Genomic DNA, 21265 nt, shown 5'->3' on the forward strand with positions numbered 1-21265 from the left:
GAACATAATCAGCGAATCTGCCTCTACCACCCTCTGTAGCAGAGCATTCCACAGATTCACACTTCTCTGGGTAAAAAATGTTTTCTCATCTCCGTCCTAAAGGGCCTACCCTGTATTCTTAAACTATGCCCTCTAGTGCTCGTCTCCCCCATCATTGGGAACAAGTAATCCGACTTCACCCTGTCTATCCCCCTGATGATTTTGTATACCTCAATCATGTCCCCCCTCATCCTTCTAAACTCCATCGGATACAAGTCCAGTTTTTCTAGCCTTTCAACATATGTCAACCCCGCCATCCATGGAACTAACCTTGTAAATCTGCGTTGCACACCCTCTATAGCTAGTATGTCCTTCCTCAAAATTGGAGACCAGAACTGGACGCAATACTCCAGGTGGGGTCTCACCAGGGCCCTGTAGAACTGCAGAAGGACGTCTCTGTTCCTATATTCCAATCCCCTCTTTATGAAAGCCAACATGCTATTAGCCTTCTTCACAGCTTTCTGAACCTGCATGTTAGCCTTCAGTGACCGGTGAACAAGTACTCCCAGATCCATTTGCTCCTCCCCACTCCCTAGCTTGTCTCCATTTAAATAATACTCAGCTTTCCTATTATTGCCCCCAAAATGGATAACCTCACATTTGTTCACATTGAACGTCATCTTCCATTCAGCTGCCCACTCCCCCAACCTGTCCAAGTCCCTCTGCATTTTCCTGACATCCTCCTCACATCCCACACCGCCACCCAGTTTCGTGTCATCTGCAAATTTGCTCAAGTTATTAATAATCCCCTCATCCAAATCATTTACATAAATTACAAACAACTGAGGACCCAATACCGATCCCTGCGGCCCTCCACTCGTCACATCCTGCCATCCTGAAAAAGTCCCGCTTACCCCAACCCTTTGTTTCCTATTTCTTAACCAATTTCCTATCCATGTCAGCACCTTACTTCCAATACCATGCTCCCTGATCTTGCCCACTAGTCTCCCGTGCGGTACCTTATCAAAGGCCTTCTGGAAGTCCAAATACACTACATCCACAGGCTCTCCCAAGTCCACCCTCTTTGTCACATCCTCGAAAAATTCCAGAAGGTTAGTCAAGCATGACTTACCCTTAAGGAATCCATGCTGACTAGCCCTTATACTATTATTTCTGCCTCAGTGTTCTGCTATTACTCCTTTTATGATAGACTCCAATATCTTCCCCACCAGACGTCAGGCTGACCGGTCTATAATTTCCCGTTTTCTCCCTCCCTCCCTTCTTAAAAATTGGCACCACATCAGCCACTCTCCAATCCTCAGGCACCTCCCCCGAATCTATGGAACTTTGGAAAATGGCGACCAGTGCTTCCACAATTTCCATAGCAACTTCTTTAAGCACCCTGGGATGCAGCCCATCAGGCCCTGGGGATTTATCAGCCCTCAGTCCCAATAATTTACTCACAACCTCCTGTTTCTGGATCCGGATATCCATTAGATCCCCTACTTCCCCAGGAAAGTTCCCCAAGTCTCTTGACACCGCATGACCATTACCCCCTAACTGACCATAACCTATATCCTCCTTGGTGAAGACAGTTGCAAAGTATTTGTTAAATTCCTCAGCCATCTCCTTGTTTCCGGTAATAATTTCACCCTTTTCCATTCTTAATGGACCAATTTTGGACCGAACCAATTTCTTCCTCTTCACATATTTAAAAAAGTTTTTGCTATCCTCCATTATATTATTTGCTAATTTCCTCTCGTACTTAATTTTCCCCTCTCTTATGATTTTCTTAGTTACCCTCTGATGCTCTTTGAAGGTTTCCCAATCCTCTAACTTCCCACTCTGCTTCGCTATCCTATACTTACTCCCTTTGGATTTGATATTGCACTTGATTTCATTAGTTAGCCACGGCTCCTCGAGCCTTTCCTCCACTTTGGAATAAATTTGTCCTGAAACCTGTGAAAAATGTCCAAAAATACCTGCCATTTTTCCCCAGTTGTCCTCCCAGCTAGTGTATCTTTCCATTTTATTTTGGCTAGCTCCTCCCTCATAGCTGCATAATCCCCTTTATTTAACTGCAGTACAGATGCTTCCGACTTCCTTTCTTTTTCCCTTTCTAACTGCAGCTCAAAAGTAACCATACCATGGTCACTATTCCCTAATGGCTCCCCTACATTGAGGTCACTTATTAACTCTGCGTCACTGCACAGCACCAAGTCCAGAATCGACTTCCCCCTAGTAGGTTCCTCCACGAGCTGCTCCAAGAAAGTATCTCGTAGACATTCAATAAACTCAGTCTCTTGTGCTCCTGCCCCCGTCTGATTATCCCAGTCCACCTTCATGTTAAAGTCCCCCATAACTACTGTATTGCTACCACTTTGACATGCCACTCTTAATTCCTGATTTATACTTCTACTGATATCCAAGCTACTTTTCAGAGGCCTGTAAATGACCCCCATTATGGTCCTCATGCCTTTACAATTTTTTAATTCTATCCAAACAGACTCTACCCCACCTGTTTCAATGCCTTTCCTTTCAAACGCCTGAATTTCATTTCTTACCAACAGAGCTACCCCACCTCCTCTTCCTAACTTTCTGTCTTTTCTATAGGACGTGTACCCTGGAACATTTATTTCCCAATCCTGCCCTTCCCGCAGCCGTTACTCCGACAATATCATAACCTCCCATTGCCATTTGTGCCTCAAGCTCATCCATTTTATTCCTTACACTCCGTGCATTCATACACAATACCTTGATACCATATCTCCTTTCTCCCTCCACCATTGTTCTCGATGCACTTGCCCCTACTCTCCTATTCTTTTTAGTTCCCTTTTTCCTTATTGTTTCACCGTCTAACGGAAACACCCCTATATTCACTCTCCTATCTGCTTCCCTATCAGTCCTGTTCCCTTCCCCCTGCCAAATTAGTTTAAATCAAATCTGACAGCATTTTTAAACCTAACTGCCAGTATATTGGCAGTTAGGAAAGATGTCTTCAGATTTGCTGTATCGCTAGGAATGTGGAGAAACATTAAATTAACTTTTATTGAATTTAGCTTGTTTAATTGCATAATGATGCAACAAACGTGAGGAGCCCAGGGTTTGTCTTGGTCGCCATTTTTACAACTGAAGTAGAGCTCAAGGACTTTCTTAATAAGTGCAGTCGTGCTGCATCTTTGAGCCTTAAGCGTAGACTTACCACAAAGGTAACAGAGTGTATCGCAGCTGTTCAGATGTCAGATGTACAGTCAGATATCACACACGACCCTGAGATTCGGTTTTCCCGCGGGTGCGGCAGAATTACCACTTATTGGGGATGCAAAAAATACTGTACACAATGCGCATGTGTCAACAAATAAAGAAAGGTAAACAACTGACTGCAATACATCGAGGAGAAAAAAAAAAAATCAATAAAATGGATGTCGGAGTCCTTAAATGAGTCCCTGATTGAGTTTGTTGTTGAGGGGTCTGATGGTGGATGGGGGGGGGTGGGGGGGGGGGGGGGGAGGGGTAGCTGTTCCCGAACCTGCTCCTCCAAGGCAGTTAGAGCAGGAGGTAGACATAACTTCATGTTGCAACACTGACGAGCTGTTTCTGCTGTATTGAATCTTCCTGAAACTATTGTTGAGTGCACTCACTACGCAGTTGCCTGATGTGCATGTGATGTTCAGTCTGCATCGATCTATGTAATGCACAGCATCTGTAGACGCGAGCTGCACTTGCAGCCTGTCTGCATCTATCCTGACTAAGCATGCCCAGGCCTGACAATATTTGCATAGCGCCTGCACTGAGTGCATATACAACTTGCTTTGTGGGCAATATACTAGTGGACTTGGAAAGATGACATGAAATTGCAAAAATAGGCTATACCTTTAAAATAAACCCAGTTTACGATTGGGAATTTTAAGATGATTTTTTTTTGTGATCAGCGGATCAAAATCCACAGAATGCACCCAAAAGTGTTCAGAAGGCAAAATCTCCGCTGTCCAGTGTAATCTGGAGTCATTTCGGACTCTCAGAATCAAATGCAACTTCTGGACCAATACGTGCTTATCATGCTCAAAATTCAATACATAGGTTCAAATTAGAGTCACACATTCATAAACATTGAAGTGGTGGGTCATCAATCAACTTCCAAGCAACATCATTTATTGGTTCGGAGCCGGAACTGACGATTCCTCTTGTACTTTGCTTTGTTTCTGCAACGCTCCAAGATAATTCATATATACTGTGGGAGATACCAAATGTATACACTGGGATGTGATGACACCATGATTAAGCAACACATTAATCCTGACACCCCTGGTGTAAACAATCAAAAGCAGAACGAGCTTGGTTCATAAAACACTTCCTTGCACCGTAATGGCAAACCGAATACTGGGATTTATGCAGATTCAAGTTAGCTGCAGGTGATGTTAGATTTGCAAATCCTCCAAATCCACAAGGTTCAGAAAATTAAAAAATGGAAGCAAAAGGAGACCACTTGGCCCCTCGAGCCCGTTCCTCCACTCATTACCGGGACTACGCCACCTCAACACCGCTTTGCTGCCTTAAACCTGATGCCCTGTCAATTACTCAAATGACCGTTGTTGAGAAACCAATAGGCTTTTCCTACACTGAAAACCAAAGGCACGTCCGTACAACTCGACTGTCCTGCACTGAGGAAGGGGGCTGTGAAATAGTCACCTTTATTCAAGAGTCTGTGGGCGGGGCCACAGGTTCAGTCGGCCAATGGGGGTGTCTGACCATATGTAAACAGTGGCTTACCACAAATCCCAAATCCCCCAGAGTCCCTCAAAATCCAATAGTCTTTTGATGTTTGACTGGAATAGACAGAGCGACCAGATTCAGGCGGAGAACTCCACAGATCCGTGTCCATCTCATCTCCGTCACAAAGGCATACTGTGCGGAAATGGTCCCACAGACAATCTGCCCTCCTGTTTCAGTCCCACTCACACACACTAGGACCATGCCTCTCCAATCTTGACGTAGCTACACGTTTTATTTTTAAAAAGGAAGCTAACGTACCTGCCTCCATCGGCAGCTCGTTCCACGTGCCCACCGCCCTCAGAGTGAAGAATTATCTCATCCCCTTATCACCTTTCTAAACCCCAGTCCCTCATCTAATTTTTATGCCCTCTTTAATTTAAAAAAAAAGACAGACATTCAGCATGGTAACAGGCCATTTCAGTCTGTGCCGCCCATTTTACACCCCATTAACCTACACCCACCCCAGTACATTTTGAACGGTGGGAGGAAACCGGAGCCCCCGGGGAAAACCCCGCGCAGACACTGGAAGAACATACAAACTCCTTACAGACAGCGTGGGATTCGAATCACGGTCCCGATCGCTGGCGCTGTAAAGGCATTGGACTAACCGCTACGCCAACCGTGCTGTCCCTCTCACTGCAGATGACCCATTAATTTGAGATTGTGACTTCTGGTTCTCGTCACCTCAGCCAGAGGGAGTATCAATCCAGCATTTACCTCGTCCACCCTGAAGGAATCTGCCCCGAGTAATATAAGTTAGAGGTTTAGCGCAATAACAGGCCCTTCTGGCCAAAAAGCCTGGGCCACCCAATTATACACCCATGTGACCAATTAACCTAATAACCCCTTACGTTGTTGGAATATGGGAGGAAACAGAAGAACCTGAGGAAATCCACGCAGGTCACAGGGAGAAAGTACAAATTCCTTACAGAGAGTGTCGGATTCAAACCCAGGTCACTGGAAATCTAATCCGTGCCCCCCTAAACCATTTGAGTCTGCTTTCCTCATTGATTTCTGGGATGGCAGATTTATCCAGTGTAATAAATCTTCACTGTGCGTCCATCTGGAAAGATACCTATTTCCTTAACTAGGGAAAGCAGATCAGCATGAAGGTTGGCCCATGTATAATTGCAGTTAGACATCTTTCCTCACAACCCCTGAAGCTCCTTCTGTGGGTCCACGCTCGAATGCCTGGCCACTGCGGTGCTAATTTTAACAGAGCTCGCCAAAAAACAGCCCCCTGAGGTCCGGCAGCGCTGCACCCCTGGTCACGGCACACTTTCATTCTCCTCACCATTGTCATCCACTGTCAGGTTAAGGCCAAACATGAATGCATTATATTCCTCCCGGACAATCTGAGTCTCCATTGCATGAACGCTGATTATTCCCAATTTGAGGTAACCCCCACCCCTACATCTTTCCGTATCTCTTTTGCTCTAATCTCCTCCCCCACGCCAGGAGTCTCCGCTCCTGCCTTTCTCTCCACCTTCGTCTGTCCTGCGCCCTTTCACCCCTTGGCCCCTCCACTTCATGCCTGCTAACGGCACGAGACGTTGACTAACCATCTCTCCCCGTTGATGCCACCTCACCCGCGAGGCCCCTCCAGTCTTCACCCAGTGTGGAAAAACATGCCCATCAGCCCCAATTGTCCACGCCAACCAAAACATTCCACCTTGTCTAGTCCCTCCTGCCTGCGATTGTCCCATATCCCTCTCAACCCATCCTATCCATGGACACGTCTAAATGTTTCTTAAACATTGCAATAGTACCTACGTCAGCCACGTCCATTCTATACACCCACCACCCTCTGTGTAAAAATGTTACCATTCAGGTTGCTGTTAAATCTCCCCCCTCTCCACCTTAAACCCAAGTCCTCTAGTCCCCCGTAATGTTCTACTCTATTCTACTCCTGGTTTTGTACACCACTATGAGATCGCCCCCTCATCCTCCTGTGCTCAGTTTCCCCTTTCACAATTGGCTGAACCACTAAGTTGGTGGTTCAATGAACCGCTTTAAAATGATGGTGGCCAGCATTAACCGATTCTCTGCACCCTTTCACATTCACCGCCCGGCATCCCAGAGCAAAGGGGCCCCTACCCTCCAGCAGTGACCCCCTGTCCCGTTCACACTGGGCGAACCAGTATGCTGATTCAGAACAAATCGATGATGATACACCCTCGCTTGGCGGTTCATCACTGGGGCGATCAGAAGCCTGCGCACCAGTTCGTGAGCGTTCACACTGGCACGTTAACCGGTAGGTTAATTACTGGGTTAACATGCCAGTGCGAAAGAGGCTTAATTAGCTTTATGATAACCTTTATGGTCCCAGTCTTATTTGTACACCAGGACATTCAAAGAGCAAAGCTTTTCAATTTCTCTCCATGGAAAAATACTGTCCCTTTTCAAGGGAGTGACCTCATAATCTGCCATGTCCTTGCCCATTCACATCCTGTATCCTCCTCACACGTCCCACTCTGTGTCGTCAAAGGTGGGTGCAGTACACCCAGACGGCTGGACCCTGAATGATGAAAGCCAAGCCCCCCTCCTCTGCTCAATTCAGCCAGGCTCACAGCTTCTAAATAACCCTTTTATATCGGCTCTCTGTCCTCTAAGGAATCTCAATCCACACCAGTAATGTGTTTAACAGCCTCTCACCTGCCACGTTATCACAGGCTTCACAAACGTCCAAGTTCACATTAACCGATTCATCCTCACCTGTCCCACTGCTTCAGACAGAGGTTCAGGAGCCTGAAGACAAACATCTAACGGTACAGAAACAAATTCTTCCCCTCCACCATCACATTTCTGAAAGGACACCACTTCACTTTCTCATCTTTTGCACTAACTTGTTTTAAAAAAATGCAATTTTTGCACCAGTAAGTGCTGTCACAAAGCAGCAAATTTCAAGACATGTTCACAACAATAAATTCTGACAACTACTCTGGCTGTACTGTTAAATTTTTTTAATTAAAATTTTGAGATACATTTTAAATTGAGATGTACACCCCTTCTTCTCCACGAGCCGGTGCTGCCAAATTACACTCAATTAACCTACAACCCCCGCACGTTTTGAAGGGTGGGAGGGAGCCGGGGCCCCCGGAGGAATCCCACACAGACACGGAGAGAATGAACAAGCTCTTTATAGACAGCAATGAATTTGATCCGGGGGCGTTGCTCTAACCGCAACACTAACTGATTGGCCTCAAGTTTGCAGTCACCAGTTTTCTCTCCCCTTTCTCCAGAAGTGGGGTGACATTCTGATGTGTGGGGACAGTTCTGGGATAAGGGGGGGGGGGGCGTGGTTAATAACAAGTGCACCCTGATCTCCAAGGGTGAGAGTTGTGTCCTGAGAATTTATCACCTTGTTATTCTGTCTCTGTTAATGACTCTTCATTGGACTCGGGGGAATTTGAGAGTCTCCGATTTGACCCCAATAAAGGATTGCCTGCCTGTGGCGCAGCCAGACCTGGGGTGGTATTTAACACACATGCCCCTGCATCACCGAGGAAGTTTGGGGTCTGGGCAAGAGATGGTCTGAGATTTGCAGAGGTGCAGGTGAGAGGACCCCCTCCCTCACCCTCCTGGGACGACTACCAATGCAAGAGTCGGGCAGTTCTGAAGCCATGGGTGGAGACTACTTCTCTCAGCACTTTGAGTCTACGGTGGGTGGAGCCCCTCTGTGCCTGATCACCAGTGGTTCCCACAGGCCCGTGGACACCACTTGCCCGCAAGGTACCCCCAGCATGATGCGACCCGCACTCTGTTTAACCCCCTCTAAAACAGAAATAATTACTGTACTGTTTAACATTTTTCCTCACTCCTTTATAAATTGTGTGCTTGTTTAATTCCTGTTACATTTTCCAACGCTCTTCTCTAATTGTTGAGTGTTAATAAAAGCTACATGTGATTGCAAACCCTTGTGTCCAGACCCACCGATTCTTTTCTCAACACAACGTCACACTAGGCGCTGACATGCTGTATGTCCTGCCTCTTTGCTGTGTAAAAGGACTCAGAGTCATCTTTTCTTCTGTTCTGTGTGAACAAACAAGCTGGCTTCCAGAGACAGGTTGTGCATATGGCAATAACATGGCTTCTCAGTGTGACAGGGGCTAGAGAGAGGGGCACCCTGGCTTCCCTGGGGTGGGTGGGGGGAAAGAGAGAGCAGGGTGCCCAGCTTCTGGAGAAGGGAAGGAGAGCTGCGCGACCTGCTGAGTTTCTCCACACTCTTGACCCCAGTCCTTTGCACCCCAACCGTCGTTGGGTTCTATTCCCCACCGGGAGCTGGGCTGGTCCCAGAGCGGACACCTGCTCCACATACATTCATCTCGCCACACCACCCTCATCCCTGACCCACCCATTCAGGCACACGACAGGCAGTTAACCCCCCAACCCCCCCCCCCCGACCTAATCCCACCCTGCCCACAACCACTGATAGCTCAGTGGTTAGAGCACTGGTCTTGTAAAGCAAGGTTGCCAGTTTGATTTCTGTGAGGGGCACTGGACAACGTGGTGACTGTTTTTCTTATGGTGGACAAAGTTAGAATTTCATGTATGTTACATTCTAAATGTAGTATCACGTGAGACAATGCAGGAGGGGTGAACATCCTCACTCCCACCCTAGTATTTTCAACACGCCTGATTTAAATCAGATGAATATTTGCTGTTGCCTCCCTGTTTCCGCCAGGTGAATATATCGCTGACCTTCTGCCACCCACCCCCGGACACACAAACGAGGGCAGAGAGAACTATCCAGGCTTCTGCACTGAAATAAACATGGGATCAACCACTGGCAGAAAGTGAGCGAGACCCAGAGCCCCGGGGCCCTCCACGAGGGGGAGGCTGAGCGCGCACCGTTCCCCGTGCACCACGGGAACGCACAATGGTCGCAGTTTTGAGGTGCCTGGAGCTCTGCGGAGAAGGTGCGTGGAAAAAAAGGGAACGCTGGAGAAATCCAGCAGGTCAAAAAGACACCGCACTTCGTATCGCAAAGAGAAAGGGGCGCAACCGACGTTTCGGGCTTGAGCCCTTCATGAAGGTTGAAAAAGCACAAATGCTGGAGAAACTCACCAGGTCAAACAGTGTACAGCAAAGGTGAAGAATGTTTCAGGCTGGAGCCCTTCATCAAGGTGTGGGGGAACATGAGAGATGTCTGAACAAAAGGGGGAAAGGCGGGTGGGGGGGGGGGAATGGAAAAAGATAGGTGGAGGAGTGGGAACACCCAGGAAGGGGGGGGGGGAGGGGGAAGAGGAGTCTAGGTGGAGAGAAAAAGGAAGTAGGAACTGGAATAACTAGTTAAGGAGGGGGGAAAAGGCAAGCTTTGTGGAAACAAGTCGCGTTAAATGTAGACAACTCTTTTCGCCGTTGTTTAAACGCTTTGCTCACGATCACAGCCAGAAATCAGATGCTCTTTGGCCAGGACACTGCAGTTGGAACAATGTCAGAGTGAAATGACACAGCCCAGGGGCGGCAGGGTCAGCGCAACACCGGCTCCGGGACTCCAATCCCGCGCTGCCTGGAAGGACGTCTTCACCTCCCCCCACTTCAAAAACGTACGGTAAGGGGGGGGGGGGGTTATAGGGTAATTGGGTGACACGGGTGAGTGGGCTAAAGCCCCACGGTAAAATTTAAACTGACAGTGGAGATGGAGAGATTTTCAAGTCCAAGTTCCCCCCCCCACCCCCCCACACACACAAATGGCTAAAAATATCACAATTAAACGACAATAATTCCACCACATTTCACAAAGCATCGCCCCGTCCAACAGCCCCTCTCCCCACCGAGGTGCACCGTTTCCACGGGGACCCCGGGTCTGTCCCGGCTGCACTCTCCTGGACGGGACGTCCCGTCTCCGCCGTCCGTGCGGCACCAGTGTGGGTCAACCCAACAGCCCCCCCTCCCCCCCCCCCCCACCCGCCCAGACTCGCCCTCTGTCCCGGGTCACCCTCCGCCACCACCCCCCACCCCGCGTGTCGGGTCACCCTTTCCCGGTCACCCCCCCTCTCCCGGATCACTCCCCACCCCCTCTTCGTCCCAGGTCAATCTCCACCCCTTCCTCTTATCCCGGGTCAACCCCCCCAGTCCCCTCCTGTCCCAAGTCACGCCAACCGCGCCCCCCCCAATGTCGCGGGTCACCCCAGCCCCTCCCCCTGTTGTGGGTCACCCCCGCACCCCCTCTTGTCCCGGGTCGCCCCAGCGCCCCCCACCTCTTGTCCCGGGTCACTCCCCCCCCCACCTCTTGTCCCGGGTCACTCCCCCCCCCACCTCTTGTCCCGGGTCACTCCCCCCCTACCTCTTGTCCCGGGTCACTCCCCCCCCCCACACCTCTTGTCCCGGGTCACTCCCCCCCCCACACCTCTTGTCCCGGGTCACTCCCCCCCCCACACCTCTCGTCCCGGGTCACTCCCCCCCCCACACCTCTCGTCCCGGGTCACTCCCCCCCCCACACCTCTCGTCCCGGGTCACTCCCCCCCCACACCTCTCGTCCCGGGTCACTCCCCCCCCCACACCTCTCGTCCCGGGTCACTCCCCCCCCCACACCTCTCGTCCCGGGTCACTCCCCCCCCCACACCTCTCGTCCCGGGTCACTCCCCCCCCCACACCTCTCGTCCCGGGTCACTCCCCCCCCCACACCTCTCGTCCCGGGTCACTCCCCCCCCCACACCTCTCGTCCCGGGTCACTCCCCCCCCCACACCTCTCGTCCCGGGTCACGGCCCCCCACCTCTCGTCCCGGGTCACGGCCCCCCACCTCTCGTCCCGGGTCACTACCCCCCCCTTCCTCTCGTCCCGGGTCACTACCCCCCCCCCTTCCTCTTGTCCCGGGTCACTACCTCCCCCCTTCCTCTTGTCCCGGGTCACTCCCCCCCTTCCTCTCGTCCCGGGTCACGCCCCCCTTTCCTCTCGTCCCGGGTCACGCCCCCCTTTCCTCTCGTCCCGGGTCACTCCCCCCCCCTTCCTCTCGTCCCGGGTCACTCCCCCCCCTTCCTCTCGTCCCGGGTCACTCCCCCCCCTTCCTCTCGTCCCGGGTCACTCCCCCCCCTTCCTCTCGTCCCGGGTCACTACCCCCCCTTCCTCTCGTCCCGGGTCACTACCCCCCCCCCTTCCTCTTGTCCCGGGTCACTACCCCCCCCTTCCTCTTGTCCCGGGTCACTACCCCCCCCCCCTTCCTCTTGTCCCGGGTCACTCCCCCCCTTCTTCTTGTCCCGGGTCACTGCCCCCCCCTTCCTCTTGTCCCGGGTCACCCCAGTCCTCTCCCTGTCCCGGGTCACTCTCCACCCTGAGCCCCGCCGGTCCCTGCGCCGAGATCCGAGCCGCCTCCCTCCCCTCCGCCGCCCCCGTTACCTCCGGTGCCGGTGCAGTGGTGTCGGCGGCCGGGCACCCGCGCTTCGCCGCTCCCCGGGACGCGGTCGCCGGCCGCCGTGGCTGGAGCGGGCTCCATGGACGAGGTTGCGCTTCCTCCCGCCCGCCCCGGGGTCGGGCTGAGGCTGCGGCGGACTCAGAGGCACGTCTGGCCGGGGCGGCGAGCGCTGGTCATCCCGGAACACCGGAGCCCCTCAGCGCAGCCCGGGTTCTTAAGGACGAGCAGGAAACGCGGAGCAGCGTGTGAGCTGAATTCCCCACCCGGCCCCGGAGGGGTCTCTCCGCGCAGATCCTCACTCCAACCAGAGAGTCCGCAGGAGCGGCGATCTCCTGCATGCCCCGCACCAAACTCAGCAGGTCCCGCACCAACCTGCCCCTGGATGCTGCTGGACCTTGCCAGCGCAGGGCTCAAGCCTTTTATCCCCCCTCCCTCCCTCCTTCCCTCCCTCCCTCCCTCCCTCCCGAATGATTCTCCGGCTGATCTGTCCCAACGTTACAGGGAAACTCTGTACTTTATAGAGCAAAGATAAAGATAACGTTTCTGGCCTGAGATTTCAGATGTATTCTTCAGAGAACGTGCAACTCTGAGATTCCTTATTCCCTGGACTGGGCAGAATTACCTAGTGGCAAAAAAAAACTCGACAATTGTAAACTGTGCAATACAGAGAAAACCAGTAAAAGGGCAGGTCAGATTCCTTAAACCAGATTAAAGCCTGATTTAGTCTGTTGTTGAGGAGTCTGATGGTGGAGGGCGAGCTGTTTGGCAAGTCAAGTTGATTGGCATCCCGAAGAAAACAGCATCTTCCGGTCCTCGGTGCATGGCACACATGGCCCACCACACCAGGCATGGCCCACACCAGACATGGCCCACACCGGACATGGCCCACACGCAGACAGACAATACATGGGCAGGACAGGTATTCATCCATGCAAACAGAGAGACAGAATAAATATTGTTTTGTGAAGATGAGAGGCTCGGATGGTTACTGCCTGTGGGAAGAAGCCTGCAGGTTTTAGCTCTGACTCTTCCCCCTAAGGGAGCAGCTGTGTACTGGGTGGAAGGGGTCCTCAATGATTTTCAGACAACAATCCCAGTAGATATTATTGATGGGGGTTGAGGAGGGGAAGGAGTCTCCAGTGGTCCTCTCCGCCATTCTTCAAGTCCTGAGGATTGACCTCCGATCCATTTCTCTGCAGCAGTGTGATGTTCTCGATAGAGCTCCTATAGAAGGTTAGGATAATGGTGGCCGGTAGCCTTGCCCACGCCAACCTATGAACAGTCGGATGATAATGAACATGAACTCGGATCATGGTTTTATTGCACTGGACCCCAGCAGCCGCCAATGTTCTTGTTCAACTAGAATGCACCACATTATACCCTGACAAAGGGCTCAGGCCCGAACGTTGGTGATATATCGTTGCCTCCAATGGACACTGCAGGAGTTTCTCCAGAACATTTGTGTCCTCATTCGAATGCACCACAGCCTCTTGTTTCAAGCAGTGCATTCCAGATTGCAACTACACAGCCTATCATAGTTAGGAAAAGTGGTGACCATCCAGAGAGTATTGTTTTAGTCTGATGAAACAAAACTACAAAGTTTTCTTTAAAGAGTTTCTTAAAATTCTTAGTTATTGTAATACTTAGATATTTAAATTGATCTTTCACTATTTTAAAAGGATAATTAGAATATTGGGTGAGTTGGCCTTTAGTGGTAATAAAGTCACTCTAATACAGATTAAGTTTATATCCTGAAAATATACTAAAGCATGTAACTAACAACAATATCTTTGGAGACACAAAAAGTACAAGGTCATCTGCATATAGAGATCATCTATGTTGAATAGGTCCTCCAAACAAGCCTCTAAAATCTTCATTTGCTTGTATAGCCACAGCTAATGGAGTGGACACAAAAGGTACAAGGTCATCTGCATATAGAGGTAACCTATGTTGAATAGGTCCTCCAAACAAGCCTCTAAAATCTACATTTGCTTGTATAGCAACAGCTAACAGATCAACTACTAAATCAAAAAGCAGAGGGCTTAGTGGGGAACCCTGTCTAGAGCCTTATTGTAATTTTTAAAACTTTGATTGTGAAGCATTAGTACAAATCTGGTCCAAAATTAAATTCGACAGAAGTGGCAAATGGATATTCCCATTCTACTCTATCAAACACCTTTTTCAATGTCTAAGGAAAGAATGCATGAATAGAAGGTGAGTAGAAGGAGTACATATAATATTCATTAATCTATGATGATAAGAACATTTTAATAAACCTTGTTTAGTCTAAATTTATTATTCCTGGTGAAATATTCTCTATGTGCTTAAATTTTTGCTAAAATCTTCATGTCCACATTGAGCAAAGAAATTGGTCTGTAGGAAGCACAGTTATCAGGATCGTTCCCTTTTTTAAAATCACAGAAATAACAGCCTCGCTAAAAGAAGGAGATAATTGATTTTTTTCAAAATGAGTCTTTAGGTTTAGTTGTGGAATAAGTTGTTCTCAAAATAATTTGTAAAACTCCACTGGGAATCTATCTGGACCTGGAGATTTACCTGATTGTAAAGAGGATATTGCTTGTTGTGATTCTTGTGAAATTGGAGCTTCCAAACTTTGTTGGTTTTCCTGGAATAAAAGTGGTAAATCCAAATGATCTAAAAAATCATTCATCAGATCATATTCATTGTTAAATTCAGAAAAGTTTAAAATAGAAATCTCGAAAGATGTCCTTTGTTTTAGCATGGTCAGCAGTTATTGTACCATCAGGGAGAGAAATCCTATTAATTTGTTTTTTAATCAAAATAGCTTTCAATTGATTGCCTAGTAATTTGCCAGATTTCTCTCCATGGATATAAAATTGAATCTTAGTTCTCACTATCTGTTGTTCAATTGAACTAGTGGAAAGAAGATCAAATTTGGTTTTGAGTTCAGTTCTCTTCTTAAATATCTCCGGGTCTCTACTTTGGGCAAATTGTAAGTCAATCTGTTTAATCTGATTGATCAACTCTTGGTCTTTTTGTTTATACTAACATATAAGCTCTCCAGCGCTTGACGTCCTGCTTTGCGGAAACTGCCAAAATGTTTGGCCTGGAAGTCAGCCTGAAGAAAACTGAGGTCCACCATCAGCCAGCTCCCCACCATGACTACCAGCCCCCCCACATCTCCATCGGGCACACAAAACTCAAAACGGTCAACCTGTTTACCTATCTCGGCTGCACCATTTCATCAGATGCAAGGATCGACAATGAGATAGACAACAGACTCGCCAAGGCAAATAGCGCCTTTGGAAGACTACACAAAAGAGTCTGGAAAAACAACCAACTGAAAAACCTCACAAAGATAAGCGTATACAGAGCCGTTGTCATACCCACACTCCTGTTCGGCTCCGAATCATGGGTCCTCTACCGGCACCACCTACGGCTCCTAGAACGCTTCCACCAGCGTTGTCTCCACTCCATCCTCAACATCCATTGGAGCGCTTTCATCCCTAACGTCGAAGTACTCGAGATGGCAGAGGTCGACAGCATCGAGTCCACGCTGCTGAAGATCCAGCTGCGCTGGATGGGTCACGTCTCCAGAATAGAGGACCATCGCCTTCCCAAGATTGTGTTATATGGCGAGCTCTCCACTGGCCACCATGACAGAGGTGCACCAAAGAAAAGGTACAAGGACTGCCTAAAGAAATCTCTTGGTGCCTGCCACATTGACCACCGCCAGTGGGCTGATAACGCCTCAAACCGTGCATCTTGGCGCCTCACAGTTTGGCGGGCAGCAACCTCCTTTGAAGAAGACCGCAGAGCCCACCTCACTGACAAAAGGCAAAGGAGGAAAAACCCAACACCCAACCCCAACCAACCAATTTTCCCCTGCAACCGCTGCAACCGTGTCTGCCTGTCCCGCATCGGACTTGTCAGCCACAAACGAGCCTGCAGCTGACGTGGACTTTTTACCCCCTCCATAAATATTCGTCCGCGAAGCCAAGCCAAAGCCAAAGAAGAACATATAAGTAGGTCTTCATTGTGTCCCAGATTATTGAATTGAAAATCTCATCAAGAAAAAAATTAATCTGATTTTCTAAAAAAAAGTCAAAAACTTTGCTCTTAAGTAATAAATCACCACTGTTTTTTAGTACTTGGAATACTTGTCAACTCCAAATTTAAAATTTCTGGAGCATGGTATGCCTTGATATTCGCATGATTCATGTTAATCAATTAATTTTCAATTAAAAAATTGTCTCCTGGTGTAAGCACAGTGCGCACTCGAGAAAACAAGAATAATCTTTAACTTATTGTGTGAAAAGATTTGATACATATGTTTTGGTTTTGTCCCAATTCAGAAGAATATTGGACAGCTATTTCAGAACATTTTTGACCATCTTTGGGATTGATCTAGAACCATGTCCATTGATTGTGAAGTTTGACTTCTCCAGGGATGTAAATGTTTATTTAACTTCTAACCCAAAACAGGTCTTAGGATTTGCTACATTACTGACTAGGACTAATATTGCTGAAATGGAAAGATGATGTTCCACCCACCCATAGACAATGGTCACTGGCTATCATGTCCTTTCTAAGTTTGGAAAAAAAATATCAGACATAATTTTAGGAAGATTAAGATCTCCTTCATTAAGAATTGGGATTCATTTACAGGTAACTTTCATAATTGGAATGATCAAGGTGTGGGGCTGTGGAAAAATGGACATGTTCGGATCTCCGGAGGCCGTTGCTCCATTTCAAGTCTGCTTGAATCCCAATTTCAACCTTAGTTGGTGGACAGGTTTAGATCTTTAGAATCAACCTTTTCTTCTTTTTTTTTCTTTTTCTTTTCTTTTTTTTTATTGTTCACCATATGTTTAGATTTATCACCAACAGAGACAAATCAGATAGAATCATCAATTCATCTTGGTGAAAGAATCTTGAAAATGTGGAACACTTTCCGTATCTTGGAAGGTACCTCTTTTCCAAAGTCAACCTTCATGACGAGATCCAACATCATCTTAAATTCACTGGAACAGCTTTTTGTTGGCTCTGAATAAGAGTCTTTTATGATCGTGACATTTGAACAGACGCCAAAATATTAGTGGTGATCCCACCGCATGCATCGGAGACCTTGACAACATACCGATGACATCTGAAGAGGCTTGAAAAGTTCCATCAATGCTGTCTCGAAACATCTTCAATATCAGCTGGGAAATAGAAGAACTAACGTCGTCGTGCTAAATGAAGCAAAAACAACAAGCATTGAACCCTACATCATTAATAATAAACTAAGATGGAGCGGTCATGTTGTTTCGGATGGAAGACGAACGTCTGCCAAAACAAATTTTCTACTCCCACCTTAAAGAAGGCAAACGTAAACGAGGCGAACAACAGAAGAGATTTAAAGACGTCTTAAAATCCAACATGAGGAAATGTAATATCGACATCAGTAATTGGAAAACCAACGCCAGGGACAGGAAACTCTGGCAAACCATCATCCGAGAAGGAACAGCAACTTTCAAAGCCAACAGATGTGGAGAACTAGAAAAAAAGAGAAATAAATGGAAAGAGAGACAGCAGCAATCAAAGCCCGATCTGGAACGGCCTGTCCTGAATGTGGAAGATCTTTCAAAGCCAAGATTGGACTCATAACTAGACCAACAGAATGAAGGCCATCATCCTCGATCTCGAGGGATAGCTAAGATGACGAGGACATTTGAATACGAGTCCATGTGTTATTATCTCTAGACGATATCAATCCAAATTTAATTTATATGGACTTATAATGTATGGTTGTATGATAAAACGCAATAGAAATAACTTTAAAAGAAAAATATAGCTGAATCAGAGCACTGGAGGCGAATCCATGGACACTCAGTGTCTCTTTGGCTTCTCTTTCTATTATTGATGGCGGTGCTGGCCTAAGCTCCATGTGCCTTTATGGAGAGCAAGGTTGACAAATTCTGTGTGCGTTTTGTGCAGGAGTACGTGACAGTAAAGGAATTGTCATGTCAACCTTCTCTGATCTTTGCGCTCTCTTCCCTTCTGCCTGCCAGCCCTGGAACATCTGGATTCAGAATCAGAATTTATTGCATGAACAAGTGATGAAATTTGCGGTGGCATCACAGTACAAACATTCAAATTATAATCATCTCACCACATACTATATAAAAAATAGTGCACAAAAAGTAAGGCCGTGTCTGTGGTTCGTTGATCATTCAGGAATCTGATGGCGGAGGGGAAGAAGCTGTCCTTGTGCCGCTGAGTGCTCGTCTTTAGGCTCCTGCACCTTTTCCCCGATGGTAGCAGAGTGAAGAGGGTGTGGCCTGGGTGGTGGGGTCTTTGAGGTTAGAGGCTGATTTATTAAGACGCTGTCTCATGTAGATGACCTCGATGGAGTGAAGTCTGGGACCAGTGATGGCACAGGCCGAGTTGACAACCCTCTGGAGTTTATTCTTGCCCTGAGAGTTGGTGCCTCAGTACCAGGCAGTGATGTAACCAACCAAAATGCTCTCCACAGTACATCGGTAGAAGTTTACATCGCAAATCTCTTCAGACACCTCACAAAGTATAGCCACCGGCGAGCCTTCATCAACTTGCTCCCCACAGCTAGGGCTATCTGAATTCTGAGAGTTCCTGGCTCATTCTGCTTATTCCTTGAAAAAGGGCCCAGGCCCGAAACGTCATGTTTCCTATGGACGCTGAAAAGACCTGCTGAGTTCCTGCAGCATTTTACTACAATCACAGCACCTGCAGACTTTTGTGTTTCACTCAAAGAATTATTGAGGACACTTTCCATCCAGTACACAGTATCTTTGACCTACTCTCATCAAGGAGGTTCAGGAGGCATCAAAATCAGGACGGCCAGGCTGGGGAATATCTTCTCCCCGCAGGGTGTGAGGTTGATGAATGGTATCCTGTAACTGAGTAAATCATCCCAAACTATTTATATACCTTTATTTTATATTATATCTGTATGTATATTATTATGTACTGTATGTTGTCTGTGTATGTGTGTGCGCCGTGTTCCAGGGCAACCATTTCACCTGGTTATCGGAACTTCCTTCCTGGGCATCCACAAATTGGAGGATCTCTCTGAAGCCAAAACTTTGAGGTAACTCAGAAGGAGCCACATCAACGCCTTCACTTTCCAAGGGGTTTAATGATCTTCACATTTGGTGGATACACAATCAAACCTCCATCCCCTTCCCCTCTCTCCTACCCCCTTTTTTAAAGACCTCAGTGGAGTGAAGTCGCAGGCTGAGTTAACAACCATCTGTAGATTTTTACTGTCCTGAGTGTTACCACCTCTGTACTGGATAGTGATGCAACCAGCCAGAATGCTCTCCACGATGCACTTTGCAGTGAACTCAGATTCACTGGTGGGGTGTTGTACTGATGGCCAGTTCTGCCCCCATCTACCCATATATTACTCTGACTTCCCGTCTAAAACCTCAACCCTTCTGAAGACCACTGTAAGACCCAACCCTCAGTTATAAGCTAATAAAAGCGTTTGTTCTCCCTCCAGTCGTGAGAGATTTTATTCGCACTACAATTTTATTCACTTATTCCCTAACGATGGAACCGCTGCTCAAGCCAGGTTTGCTGCAGGTAGGCCCTCTGACCCGACGTGGCTGAGGAGTTCACGTACTGGCTAGACTGCTTCCAGGCCTACCTGAATGCGGCCAGAGACGTCTTCCACACTGATGAACTCAGGAGGTCCACACTCATTTCGAGGGTAGGAACAGAAGGGTATGCGGTTATCAGGGACTGCACTGTATAGGGTGCTGCCATCGAGGCGTTGAAGGCTTGGTACCTGAAGTCACTAAACAAGGTCCTAGCGAGGCACTGACTCCCTCTACGTCATCAATGGCCATGAGAGACTATCGATGACTGCCTGCTGGATCTATAGGTGCTTGCCACGAAGTGCAGGTACGAAGTGGCTACGGGCTGCGTTCGTGAGGAAGAACAGATCTGGGATGCTCTAGTTGCGAGGGTCCACCCAAGGTACATGAGGCAGTGACTGCTCAAGTCGGGAAAGAAGGACCGGACTAGCCACGTCAAACTGGCCAAGTCACTGGAACAGGCCAAGCTCGAGAACGACAACCTCGAAGCCAGCGAACTCACTCATCCAGGTGACCCCTTCCAAGGACCAGCTGCTCCCGCTACCCCAGCCCTAAAAGCTGCCACTTCCTGTGCTAGGGAGTGCTTTTTCTGCGGCAAGAGTCAGCCTCCCCGATCTCGTTGCCTGGCTAAAGATACAGTTTGCTCCAGCTGTGGCAAGAAAGCACATTGGGTGAGGGTTTGCCACGTGAGGGGAAGCCCGGGGAAATCCATGGCCTGCACCACTTCAGGACTCGATTCCCACTCCAAGCCATCAGCCATGAATGTGACTGAGCCCACTTGCTGCGCTATGTGCTAGAGGAGGGTATTTGCAAGAAAACGGCGTGGAAAAGCTCGGCAGCCTTCTTGCCACAACTCAGATTCAAACGGCGCCATCATCGTCAGAGGAGGAAGGTGGGCGGCCACCTTGCTGTGCCATGAGGTCGACGCCATCTTACCCACGGGCAATTTAGGACAGTGGTGGCCACTGGAGTGAGGAGTATGGAGTCTCCAGGGACCTAGCCTCGATGGTCCTGGATCAGGACAGACCTCACCAGCTCAGCAACTCCATAGGGACTGTGACGGTAAATGGACATTCCACTAAATGCCTAATTGACACGGGCTCTACTGAAAGCTTCATAGACTCACAGGCTGTGCAAAAATACAACCTGAAGATGTATCCTTCCAATTATTGCATATTCCTCGCGTCTCATTCGCATTCTACACACGTATAGTACATCTGTCATTTGAATGGGGGGCAATTCTGTAAATCTCGACTGTATATATTTGATGAATTGTGCGCTCCAGTGTGGTTGGGTCTGGACTTCCTGTGTCACCTGAAAAGCATGACCTTGGAGTATTCTGGTCCCTCCCCTTAACGGTTCGGAACGGAAGGCCCCTAAAATCAGAACCCAGATGCAGTCTCTCCACGCTGAATATCGACTCCCCACCTTTCTTCCTGAATCTGTTCCCAGACTGCAAACCTATTGCTACAGCAATTGGTACTGCACAGCTGACCAAGATTTCATAAAGTCTGAGACACAATGTCTGCTCGATGACGGTATCATCGAACCCAA

At 48.4% G+C, this 21265-nt stretch overlaps 1 protein-coding gene across 1 annotated transcript in view; it reads right to left on the minus strand.

The window, feature by feature from the left end:
• Positions 1 to 12205, minus strand: part of roraa (RAR-related orphan receptor A, paralog a) — a 459616-nt gene extending 447411 nt beyond the window's left edge. Inside the window, exon 1 of the mRNA XM_069902931.1 lies at positions 12092 to 12205. Coding sequence (XP_069759032.1) covers positions 12092 to 12188 — 97 coding nt within the window. The 5' untranslated portion in view covers positions 12189 to 12205. The remainder of the gene's footprint in view (positions 1 to 12091) is intronic.
• Between the last annotated feature and the right edge of the window lie 9060 nt (positions 12206 to 21265).

The sequence above is a fragment of the Narcine bancroftii genome, chromosome 11, assembly GCF_036971445.1.
Source record: "Narcine bancroftii isolate sNarBan1 chromosome 11, sNarBan1.hap1, whole genome shotgun sequence".
In the NCBI taxonomy this organism is placed as follows: domain Eukaryota; kingdom Metazoa; phylum Chordata; class Chondrichthyes; order Torpediniformes; family Narcinidae; genus Narcine; species Narcine bancroftii.